The sequence below is a fragment of the Halichoerus grypus genome, chromosome 10, assembly GCF_964656455.1.
Source record: "Halichoerus grypus chromosome 10, mHalGry1.hap1.1, whole genome shotgun sequence".
Taxonomy (NCBI): Eukaryota; Metazoa; Chordata; class Mammalia; order Carnivora; family Phocidae; genus Halichoerus; species Halichoerus grypus.
In genome coordinates, this window is record NC_135721.1 from 52,549,245 (window position 1) to 52,562,467 (window position 13,223).

The following is a 13,223-nucleotide window of genomic DNA, read 5'->3' on the forward strand; positions in this document are numbered from 1 at the left end:
CTAAAACATGTTAGAATTTCCTGCCATTAACAATTCATGTTACTTCCCCAGGAAACAATGAAAATGTAGCAATCATATTAAGCAGACTCCACCGCAATCAGGTTCCTGAGATACTGACTGGTCAGCATCACCACACACTTAGCTCTAGTCAGTCAATCATGCAAGGAACACAGGAACACACAGTCCTTCACAAATGCTTAAGAGATAGATGCCACTGTGTCTTGGATCTGTTCTCATCTGGCTGGCTGAACTTTGGATCACTGGCATTGCTATGGAAGGGGCTCAGGTTTCAGGATCAGAAGAGCTGATTAGGAATTCAAACTATACCTTTTACTGGTTGTGTGATTCAGGCAAAGTCCTATAAACCAAGTCACCATTTACTTATCTGTAAAGCAGGGATAATACTGCTTAGCTCACACAGGGCTGTTCCAAAGGTTAAATGAAGTAATATGCATAAACACTTGTAGGCTATTAAGTATATTCCACATGTCAGCTATTTTTATAGAAACAGAAATTAATTTTACTTTGAGATAGCCAACAACGTTTGGAAACTCTGTGTGCCAGTAAAAGTAATTACCAATTAAAAAGTGCATGTGGACTGAAAAAAATAAAAAATTTTAAGTCTATTAAATAATAAAATAGAGGGGAAAAGTACTTTCCAATTAATACTAAATAGCTGAATTTTGTTTTTAATAATATGTATTATTATGACTGAATATTTTCCCCATCATACTTCACATTTTTATGGAATATTTTCTTTTTTTTTTAAGATTTTTTTATTTGTCAGAGAGGGAGAACACACACACAAGCAGGGGGAGCAGCAGCAGGAAGAGGGAGAAACAGACTCCCCGCTGAGCAGGGAGCCCCATGTGGGACTTGATCCCAGGACCTCGGGATCATGACCTGAGCCCAAGGCAAATGCTTAACCGACTGAGCCACCCAGGCATCCCTATGGAATATCTTCTAACATTCACCTGTGCATATCTCAGTTGCAAAAATCAGTCATTTCATAACAAGGCAGAATGTCTTTTTCATATAACCCTGGGTTAGGGCTAAGTGGCAGTTTTGTACAGCTCTTTGGGGGCATATGAGCATCTGAAATAACTTTCAAGGATAATGCCAAATTCCACCCAGGACTTTTTCCTAATACTAAATGGAAATACTCAGAGTTCATTCATAAAAGATTTACATCCATCTTTTTCACAATGGCATTTTCTGTAACTTAGCAGGCCTCAAAATTCTTTCTGAGTTGTTTTTTTTTTTTTGCATTACTATTACTTATTAATGGTAATCTTTGGTTTCTAAACATAACACTATACACCCATAACCACACCAGGGTTTCAGGAGCCATTATATTGTAAAATATACATTTTCCAAAAAAATTCTGATTTTAATGATACTGGTATTGGAATAAATACATATCTGAAGAAGAACACTCCAGGAAGAGTGTCTGTAAAATGTCTATAAATTTGCTAAGGCCCCGAGATAGGAAACAAGCTAGGGTATTTGGAAAAACATATAGATTTGTAAAGCTCAAAGAGAATGAATGAGGAAGAAAACAGTAGGAAATGAAGTCAGAGAAGGACTTGTAAGCTATGGTAAAGAGTTTCGTGGGAAAGTACTGGGAGATTTTGATTAAGAAAACATGATATGACTTAATCTTAGAGAATTATTCTGGTTGCTTATGGAAAATGAACCACAGGAAGGCAAGAGGAGAAACAAGGGTTATCAGTTAAGAAGCTACTGCAGTACTTCAGAGGTAAGAGGTGGTGGTTATGACTACAATGGTAGAGGTAGGGGAAGAGAGAAGTGCTCAGGGTCCTAATATATTTTCAGGGATGAAATGGCAAGAACTACTGATGGACTGAATGAGTGACGTGAAGAAAAGAGAAAAATCAAGGCTGTTTCTAGGTTTGAGGCCTCAACACTGTGTGAATGGTGAAGTCATTTACACAGGTGGAGAACACTTGGGAAAGAGTTGTTTTCATGATAAAAATCCAGAGTTCTATTTCAGATGTAATAAGTTTGAACTACCTATTTTACAACCAAGTGTACGAGTCTGGAGCCATTTAATTGAATCAGATGCCACCAGGAGTAAGAACAAATATAGAGAAGGGTCTCACTCAGGGAACTGAGCCCTGTGGCTCAGTGATAATTACAGGTAGGGAAAAAGAAGAGGAGGTAGCAAAGAAGGCTAAGAAAGAACAGACCAGGAATATGACCGGTCTGGCTTTATGGACATGAATAAATTGCTCTCTGCTCTGGATATTGCCATTACTCAGTGTAGGACCCTTGAACACAAATGATCCAACCTCTGAGTCTCCCACGTTTTCATGAGGAATTGAAGCCCAGTAAAATAAAATGACAAGCAAAGTTATGCTACAGACTTGGTACAACCATCTAGAACCCAAGTCCACTGACTTAAAAAACACATTCTCTCTCCACCATAAAGAGCTACCTAAAGATTAACTAGGCAATAGTAACAAGAACAGAATCATACTTTTTATTTTTGTTTACTTCCAAAGAAGTAACTTAATACCCAAAGTAACTTAATTAAGTAACTTAATACCCAAAATTTTGAATGAACCTGAAGCACTATTTTACATCAGCTTCTGTAATAGTGACTACTAGCATGTTGGATGCTCAATATTTGCTCAGTAAATAAGTGATCATACTATATTTTTGTTTTCATTCCAAAATATCTTGCATTTTTGAAAGTCAACATCTATTTTAAAACCTAAAGCAAAAGCACGAATCCTATGTTATCAAATATCTAAGTCCCAAAATTTAGAGGAAAAAGAAGAGTTAGTAAATATGGTCTTTATTAAATAATAAAAGAGTAAACCAGCATAAGATAATACAAAGTAGCCAATTTGTTAATTGAACATGATTACCTTTACTACCCATGCCAAAATAACTCTGAAAATTCTTATACATACATGCAATTAATACTATACGTAACAAAAAAAATCAAAATTTTTCTCATTATGAAAATAGGTGCATATTCAAATAAAGGAGTAAGAAAAACAAAACCACAAGACATTCCAATACATTTTTTCAAGGCTACATAAACATAATTGATGTCATTACTACTATTTCTAAATGAAGTTTAAAAAAAAAATTATAGCCAAGTCTTATGTAAAACTGCATAGCTAAGCCTGTGTATGTAGTCCAAGATACTTTCTTCTAAGATGATATTCTTATACATGATTAAAGAACTGCAAGCATGGCAGACAATGATAGGTTATTTCCTCTATATGCAGATCCTATAAAAATGGATTAAGATTCTAACAACTTTGATTATTCTTAACTATAAATAAAATAATTGAGACAGCTGGGTGGCTGAGTTGGTTAAGCGGCTGCCTTAGGCTCAGGTCATGATCCCGGGGTCCTGGGATTGAGCCCCACATCGGGCACCGGGCTCCCTGCTCCCTGCTTCTCTGCCTGCCACTTCCCCTGCTTGTGCTCGCTCACTCTCTTGCTCTGTCTCTTATAAATAAATAAATAAAATCTTTTTAAAAAAATGATTGATGGCCTCACATGATTGATTCTGGGAATCTCAACTACCAGACAACTAGAGTTTCCCTATTAAAACCTATTTATTTTGCCTCACATAAAATAATATGGATTTACGTTAAACACACATTCTTAATTTTTATGAAGCAGCTCCCAAAAATCAGTATCTTCCGGTCTGAAGTATACATCTGCACATATGATCAATTAAGATAATATTGCAATAATTTGGAACACTTTTCAAAAATAAAAGAGAGGTGCCTGGGTGGCTCAGTCGATTGAGCGACTGAGGCAGGTTATGATCTCAGGGTCCTGAGATTGAGCCCCATGTCGGGCTCCAACCTGGGTGTGGAGCCTGCTTGAGATTCTCTTTCTCCCTCTCCTTCTCCCCAACCACCCCCACCCCCGGCTCATGTGCACATGCACATGCACTCTCTCTAAATAAAAAATATAAATAAATTAAAAAGAGGAAATAGCAAAAAATTTTAGATCATAGCTATAAATTTGGATCAGCAAATAACAAAAGATAATGAATTTACTATCAAATATATTTTTTAAAAAATGAATTATGCTTGTTGCAAAACACTGTGTTCTTTCAACTACACAGATCATGTTGCAGATTCATTACAGTGAGAGCACTTACAGTTGATAACTAATACACTTCCTTACGTCATCCCTCTTAGAAGGTATTATAATTACAAAAAGTAGGTCATTGGCTTCCAAAAAACATCAAGGCATCAACATTTTCATTTGCATAATACATACCTGCCTTAAGTTTTTAAGTCCGAGGCAAATGTATGTGAGTTTGACTTTACATTTTTACACTAAACTGGTTGAAGATGGATTCCATTCATTTTAGTGTATATATATTCTAAAGTTAGAGCCTAATTTAACAAACAAGAACAGGAGTAACGCACTGCATAAAATCCTATTACACACCAGAGGAAGTGAATGAGTCAGAGGCAGGCACAACAATCACTGAGTTATATTAGACATTAAGTATCTAATGTTCTAATTCAGACAAGTACCTTAAGCTAATCAAATGCATTAAACTGAGCAAGTCTTCTGACAGACTATAGTGTACAGCACAAAAGGAATAAATCAGATTTATTAATGGGCAAGATACTTAAAATGACAACATTAACTAGTTCTTTCATATTACCATTTTTTCAGGTTCATTTAATTTTGTGAGGTTTAAAAATTATAATGTCAGAAAATTTTAGTAATGCCTGTAGTCTAGAAAAGAACAAAATTTAATAATTAAATATCTTTTTTAAACATCAACCTCTTATATGGGCTTTAGGAATCTTTATTTTTACTATAGTATGCATTTAAAATGTGATTCATATCTGTTTTTCTGAATGGCTAAAAATGAAATATATCCATATATGTGTACTTTGGTATTTTCATATTTGCTCTATCGTGATAAAAACTTTGACCATAGACAGTAATACTTGGAAATACAGTATCATATAAATTTAGGTAGCTGACATAGTATAAAACTGCGATTATTTAGTATATTGTACACAGTTGAGATCACGTATATATTTCAAAAAGAGAAACTGAATTGCACACATTTAAGGGATTAGAGGGTAAAACTGGAAAGCAAAAACAAACAAAAAACAAAAAACCAACTCAGTATTTCACTTGAGAGACTGTTTTTACTTGAGAATAATTCTTATCCTGTTTCGTGAAGGCAAATTTTCAAAGATAAAAAGCAAATAAAAGTGTTTCAGCCATAAATTTCATCTCCCTTCCAAATGCGTCAACCATCATGGAAAACAGGCTTATCATGGCTCTACTTTTAGAATATATATATGTTTTTTACTTCTGTAAATATAATAATTTCTGGCTGATTTTTGTGGGTTATTTTAGGATCTGTGAGACTTCGGTATTTTTCTTCCGTGGCTATAGGAAAAATCTAGCATGCATTTACATTAAAACTTGCTTTTAAGTAAACCAAATTAGAACATTTTATCATTCTAATACAGTAGGCTTATATTCTAGCACTGTAGCAATAAAAATCCAGTCCCAAGATGGAGTCACTCCTGCCTGGGGTGCCATGTCAGCAAACCAACACTTAGATAACTTTCAAGTCCCTATAAATGCTCTCTTTGACCCCAAACACAATATATCCAGTCTGCCAACCCCCAAATGCCATACCAACTCTGGGCTCTATACTTACTTCCTTGTTTTTTCTCACCTCAAATAAGGTTGACTCCGTGGCCCCAGTAATCAGATATTTTCTATTATTCTCTTCCTTGTTCTTTATTCTTGATCCTCTAAAAGTTTCCCACCTTCTGACCTATTCTGCATCCTGGGATGGAGCCCACTGTGGGCTCCCTGCTCATCGGGGAGTCTGCTTCTGTCCCCCCCACCACTTGCATAGTGCACACATTCACACTCGCTCTCTTGCCCTCTCTCAAATAAATAAATATTTTTAAAAAAATGATATATTCTTGCAAATCAAGATTGTTAAAGAGTAAATTGCTAAAACTAAAGTGATGTTATATTATCATCAATGACATCTACTAGATCATGTTTTTTGCCTAAATAATAATAATAAGGTGTCAACAAAGAGTATATAACTATATATCATGCTTCCATAACTAGGGTTTCTTCTACTGTTTTGATAATCTGAAAAATTCACAATTTCTTCAATCAAAGTAACTTATCTAGAGGGTTTTTTTTAACTCCAAAAAACTCAAAACTTGGCCATTTGAATAAAAAACAAACACTGTTAATACTTTAGAAAGCCACGAATAGGGGTGCCTCGGTGGCTCAGTCAGTTAAGCATCTGCCTTTGGCTCAGGTCATGATCTCCAGGCCCTGAGATTGAACCCTGCATCAGGCTCCCTGCTCAGTGGGGAGTCCGCTTCTCCCTCTCCCTCTGCCCCTCCTCCGTGCTTGTGCTCTCTCTCTCTCAAATAAATAAATAAAATCTTAAAAAAATAACGAAAGGAAGGAAGGAAGGAAGCCAGCCAGTCAGCCAGCCATGAATAACAATGGTGTAGTCAGGCCCTGACACAGAGAAATGCTGGAATGGAGGAGGGAAGAGAGTTGGTTTTCATCTCACTGGCTTTAGAGTCTTAGTCAACTCATTAACCTTTCTTGTTCCCGCTCTTTTATTTGTAAAACAGTAGTCAGGGTAAGCGATCATATCTAACATTCTCCAAGAGTCTCTCTGAACTGTAATTAAAATTAACAAGGGAAAAAATCTTCAGATTTTATCTCCAAGTTGAACCAAGACACTAAGCAGCTCAACAGATGAAAAAAATACACTTTACGTATATATAAATATATTTAGATCTAGATCTGAAAGTTTCTATTAGCATATGTGGGTCACTGGCATTGGAGTAATTTCTCTTGACTACTCACTGCTCTGAACTGTCTTGAAGAGATTGACGACGTGGAGGCAGCAATTTTTGACATTATTTTTGACAGTATTTGACATTTGATTATTCTTAGGAAGGTTTTGTATTTTACATTCATTCTTCTCAAGAATAGGCACATTTGGATTTTGCTTCTGGGAAGGACACAGGACATCATGGCAGGCCAATATCTTAACAACTAGGAAAAAAACCCTGATAAACTGTAAAAATTATTTTTATGACAGAACTGTGGGAGCAATGAGAATTTTGGATTATCTAAAATTCCGGAGAAAAAGCCCTTCCTAGGTTATCTGACAATCACTGGCTGTTTTCTTCCCTAGAGGTCTTTGCCAATTCTTGGTGTGGGCTAAAGAATAAGATTTGAGTCATCTGGAGGAACTCTAGTTGAGGAAAGAGAAACTTGCAGAGCTTTTCATGGTCTCATGGGGTTGTCATGACAATCTGAAAACTAAAAGAACCCCAAACACAAGGCTGATTCTTCCTAAGAAATATCTGCTGAGTTCCTGGAAAGTATGAGAGGTTTAAGGTCTGTGTCTGAAACTTCAAAATGGTAGAATGAAATCTCTAATTCATGTCGTTTCAGAGATGAAGTCCCACTAGGGAGAAAGGATCTGCAACAAACACATAACTAGTGTCCTCTCAAGAAATGTGCCAGATTTTAGGATGCATGGGTGGTAGCCTAATATCCAAACGGAAGTTTCAGAGCTAAGAAGACAGAGACCCGCTTTTCTGCCAAAAGTCTAGACAAGTCATGCCAAAGAAACATGGACAAACCAAAAGCAGACTGAGTTTTATTAAAATAACAACATAGGTATTACTTACCCAAATCTCTGACTGGACAGAGATGACTACCCCCTATCTGCCAAACAGGGTGGGGGGGGGGCTCACTGATGGAAGATAACATGCATAAAATGCAATATCTGAAATTATGAAATCTGTGGATAGGTTTATCAGCAGCTTAGACCCATGAGAAGAGAGAACTGCTGAGCTCTAAGACAAGCAACAGCAAATATCCAATCTGAAGCACAGAGGTAAAAAAAAAAAAAAAAAAAGAAGAATGGAAGGAATAAAATAATATATAAGAGACATATGGGACATAGTCAAAAGACTTAACATGGTTAATTCGAGAAGAATGAGGGAAGACATAGAATGGGGGAGAACAATATCTGAGAGATGAGATAATAGCTAAGCAATCTCCTCAAACTAACAAAGACAACAACCTGCAAAAAAGCTCAGTGAACCCCAAACAGGATGAATGTCAAAAAAAATCATACCTAAACACATGTTAGTTAAACTGTTGAAAGTAAAAGCAATGAGGGGCACCTGGCTGGCTCAGTTGGTAGAACATGAGACTCTTAATCTTGGAGTCGTGAGTTTGAGCCCCATGTTGAGGGTCGAGTTTACTTTAAAAAAAAAAAAAAACAATGATAAAAATCTTAAAAATGGCCAGAGGAAAGCCATGTTAATTTCAAAGCAACAATAAGACAAACAAGTAACTTTCAACAGAAACTATGGATGCAAGAGTCAATGGAATGTCTTTAAAGTGATTAAAAAAAAAAAAAAAAAGCAAAGGTGCCAAGCTAGAATTCTATACCCAGTGAAAAGAGCCACCAAGCAATCGATCATTCAGGACATATTCAGACACATAAAAGCTGAAAGAATCCTTTCCCACAAGATTTTCACTAGAGAAATACTAAAAGACGTTCCTAAGACTAAGAAAATGATCCCAGATTAAAGGATAGAACTTCAGAAATAAAAGAAGGCCACCCAAAATGATAGTGTCAATAAATATAAGAGAATGCTGATGCTTAAAATTTAAGAAAACAAGAGGAATGCCTTACAAGTTAACATGTGTAAAGGTAAAAATTGTGACAGCAATATTTTTTTAAAAGGGCAGAGGAGGAAGTAAATGGACTTAAACTGATAAAAGATCACTGTTCTGTTTCAGAAGTGGTAAAAGAATCACAGTATGGTAGACTGTAATAAGTCAGTGATGCCTATTAAAATCAAATGTAACTACTGAAAAAAAAGAATTTATAAATAAAAAATTAATGGAGGAGAAAAAAATGGAATGAAATCATTTGCTCAATCCAAAAGAGGTCAGAAAAAGAATAAAGGAACAAGGAATATATGGGACAAATAGAAAACAAATAGCAAAATGGCAAAATTAAACTTAAAAATATCAGTAATTGTATTAAATATAATTGACTAAACAATCCATTGAAAAAGCAGACTATCAGGATGGATTAAAAATAAAACCAATGGGGCGCCTGGGTGGCTCAGGTGTTAAGCGTCTGCCTTCGGCTCAGGTCATGATCCCAGGGTCCTGGGATCGAGCCCCGCATCAGGCTCCCTGATCTGCGGGAGGCCTGCTTCTCCCTCTCCCGCTCCCCCTGCTTGTGTTCCCTCTCTTGCTGTGCCTCTCTCTGTCAAATAAATAAATAAAATCTAAAAAAAAAAATAAGAAAAAAATAAAAATAAAAATAAAACCAGTGAACCAATTACATGCCATTTGTAAGAGACATGCTTTAAATATAAGGACAGAGGTTGAAAATAGAAGGATGAAAAATATTATCACACAAACACTAACCAACAGAATCTGGAGCAGCTGTATTATATCACACAAAATAGGAGTTCTACTTCTGGTAATGACAGAGGAGATGTATCAGACCAAACCTCCCACAGGAAACAATTATACTCTGTTAAAAGTATAAAAACAATAATCTTAAGGAAATGGATAGCTACCAAAAGCAGGCAGAAACCAGAAGGGAGTCCACACATGGAAAAAGAGAGCAGCTCTGAGTGAGTTTCCCATTTTTAAGGCTTTTCCACTGAGGAAAGAGCACAGTTGGTGCATTAAGAAAAACTGACTGAATTAAGAGAAGAAATAGACAAACCTACAATTACAGTGGAGAGTCTCACATCCTTTTCTCAGTGACTAATAGAACAACTACAGAAAAAAATCAGCAAAGATAATAAATATATGAACCACACTAAAACTATCTGCCCAAATTGACAACTACAGAACCGTATTCCCCAAATCACAGAATATATATTTCAGTGCACCTAGTATGTCCCAACAAAAATAGACCATCTGCTGGACCAAAACCAAATCTCAATAAATTTTAAATTCTAAAAAATGTTATATGACCACATGAAACTAATAACAGTATATCTAGAGCAATCCCTAAACATTTGTAAATATTAGACAAAGTAGACTTTACAGCAAGAAGCATTTTAGTGACTAAGAGGGACATGATATTCATAAGACCAGACAACTTTTACAATTTTTAGAAATGATATCTGATCAGGTCTCTAGTTCTAATTACCAATTATTAGGAAATACAGCAGAACATACTGAATGACAATTTGGTAATGCAGTTAGCAAAATCCAGACAATCAGACACTCCTCAGAACAAATGATTGCTTTCTTCAACAAATATATTGCAAGAAAAAAAAATGAAGAGGAACCTATTGATTAAATAACTTAAGAAGCATGGCCACCTTTTGCCATATATGGACCTTAACTGGATCCTAATTCAAAGAAAAAAAAATTTTAAAGGAAGAGAGAGAGAGAGAATGAATGAAAGAAAGAAAGAAAGAAAGAAAGAAAGAAAGAAAGAAAGAAAGAAAGAGAGAAAGAAAGGAAGAAAATGCAACTATAAGAGGACTGGGATGCCTGACAGGATCTAAATGGTATTTATTTAATAATGGTGTCATAGCATATTTTTATAGTCTTTATCTTTTAGTGATACCCATGAATAAAATGGGATGAAAAGATACAATATCAAGGGTTTACTTCAAAATAATCTAGGCGTAGAGGTAGCAGGTGGAAGAAAGGGAAGTACAGATGAAACAATACTGGCCAAGACTTGAAAATGAGTTATGGCTTCATTGGAACTTGTTCTACATTAACCCCACTTGTGTAGATGTATAAAATTCCGCATTACAAAAGTTCCCTAAAATATTCCCTAAAAATGAAAAGGTATATGGCCATTGTGCCACGAGCTGTGAAAGGCTGTCTTATTTTAAAAAGACAGAGAGAGAGACACACACATTTGTTCTACAAGTAAACTCACTCAACATTGTTTCATCGGTACTTGGCATTTGAAGATTCTTTGGATAATATGTGATGAATGAATAAACGGGAGCAAGGAATTAGTTCCTTCAAGGGGGTGTGTGTGTGTGAAATTTTCCTAATTAATAATGATACTGAGTACTTTTTCATAAGTTTATTCACCTTAAGGAAACTCACCGTTTCCTTTTGGACAAAAGCCTGTACGTGTCACTAAGAGAAAACCAAAAGCAATTCCTAAGTCTTCCTTCTGTATTCTGGATATATGCCTACTGTCAGTTATGTGGTTGCAATTTTTTTTCTCACCCTGTAGTTTATCTTTACTCTCTTAATAGTGTCTACTGATGTATAAAAAAATCTTAATTTTAATGTAGTCAAATAATTAAATGTTTTCCATATTAGCTATTGCTTTTTATATCTTGTTCTAAAAAACAATTCCTAGTCTGGGATCATGAAATAATATTCTTATACATATCTTTAAAGCTTTATTGTTTTTTTCCTTTCACGTTTAGTTCTATGATCCATCTGGAATCCAGTTTTTGACTATGGTATGAAATAAGGTTCCAATTTTCCTTCTCCAGATAGATACCCTTACCTCAATAAAATTAGTTTTAAAAATTCATACTTTTATCAATGCCTGCAACGCCCCTTTTTCATGAATATGTCACCTGTATATGCATAGGTCTACAAGATGTTCTGCTGGAATGAAACATAGCAATTTTCAAATAATTTTTTTTTTAAAGATTTTTTTAAATTTATTTATTTGACAGAGAGAGACACAGTGAGAGAGGGAACACAAGCAGGGGGAGTGGGAGAGGGAGAAGCAGGCTTCCCGCTGAGCAGGGAGCCCAATGCGGGGCTCGATCCCAGGACCCTGGGGTCATGACCTGAGCCGAAGGCAGACACTTACCGACTGAGCCACCCAGGCGCCCCCCCCCCCTTTTATTTTTTTTGCTCCCTGCTGCGATTCCGATGGTTGCCCAGGTTTGGAAACCGTTGGCCTGCAGCTCAGCCGAGCCTGGAAGCCAAGCCAGGTACGGAGGCACCTCAGCTGGTAGAAGCGAGAGACAGAACTGTTTGCAGGATCGCATTCAGGATGCTTCCAGGAAGCGCAGTCTCTCTCTGACCTCTCTTTCTAAAGAACCGTGTCAAGGGCACTCGAAGGGCAAACAAAACAGAAACAGAGGGACTGGCGGGGAGATAACTGGCCTCACAGGTGTTCTGGCACAAGGTAGGGCTTTTTTCTTTTTTCGATTTTTCTTTCCAAGCTCAGAAGATTATTCTGCCTTCTTACTGAAAACCACAATCATAGAAATAGTGACAACGTCAAACAGACCAGTAGGTTCAGTAAACTGTTCCAAATTTATCTAAGAAAGATGGCTGTCTGGAATTAAAGCTCTCTAAGATTGGAATCACTTCTTTGCTTGGTAGTTTGATTTATTTCAAGTTCATTCATTCATTGAACAAAGTTGCAGATACAAGGATAAAACAGTCCTTGATGTCAAGAAACTCACTGTCTAGAGGAGCTGCCATTCCAGTAAAGAAACAAACACAATCTCATAAGATAAATTCTACTGTGCAAGATACAGACAGGCAAAAGATTCTATGAAAGCAAAGAGGAGAAGGCGCTCTTCTTTTAGGATCAAGTTTCATGTGTTGGCAAGAATGGCAGAGTGGTTAAGAGTTGAGGAAAGCAGAGATAACATCCTGAATTGATTTATGTCACACTAAGGAGTCTGGATAGAGTGTACAAGGGATAGCATCGACAGCTTTTCAGTTATCTGATTTGCATTTTGGAAAGTTAGAAATGAGGGACAATGTCAGGCATTTACAAGGTTAACTCAACAGTTTATAATTATCTAAAAGAAACATTATAATCTTATTAACAAAATGAAAACCTACTATCTATGGAAGTTTAAAGACTAAAAGGCTTGAAGTGAGAAGTTGCCTGCAATTTCTTCTGAATATACAACAGCGATTGAGAAAAGGAGGACAACCTAACATTTCAGGTGTACATACCTATAACAAGATGCTCCATAGGGACATTCAGGTCGGTCATCAGCCTCATCTTGACACATGACTTGTACACCTCCATAATCACTATCACCAGGGTGACTGAAGTGTTGAAAATGAACAGGATTCTTCCTATGAGGGTGGCAAATATACTGTCAGAAAAAATAATTAATAGGGTATACTAGAGTTCTAGATATACTACAAAAAATAATTAATAGGATATAGCAGGA

The 13,223-nt window shown here is 36.2% G+C and overlaps 1 protein-coding gene across 1 annotated transcript in view; it reads right to left on the reverse strand.

Annotated features, from left to right (window-relative positions):
• APLF (aprataxin and PNKP like factor) overlaps positions 1-13,223 on the reverse strand; it is an 86,127-nt gene that overhangs the window by 15,593 nt on the left and 57,311 nt on the right. The window contains exon 8 of the mRNA XM_036078621.2: positions 13,000-13,125. Coding sequence (XP_035934514.1) covers positions 13,000-13,125 — 126 coding nt within the window. The remainder of the gene's footprint in view (positions 1-12,999; positions 13,126-13,223) is intronic.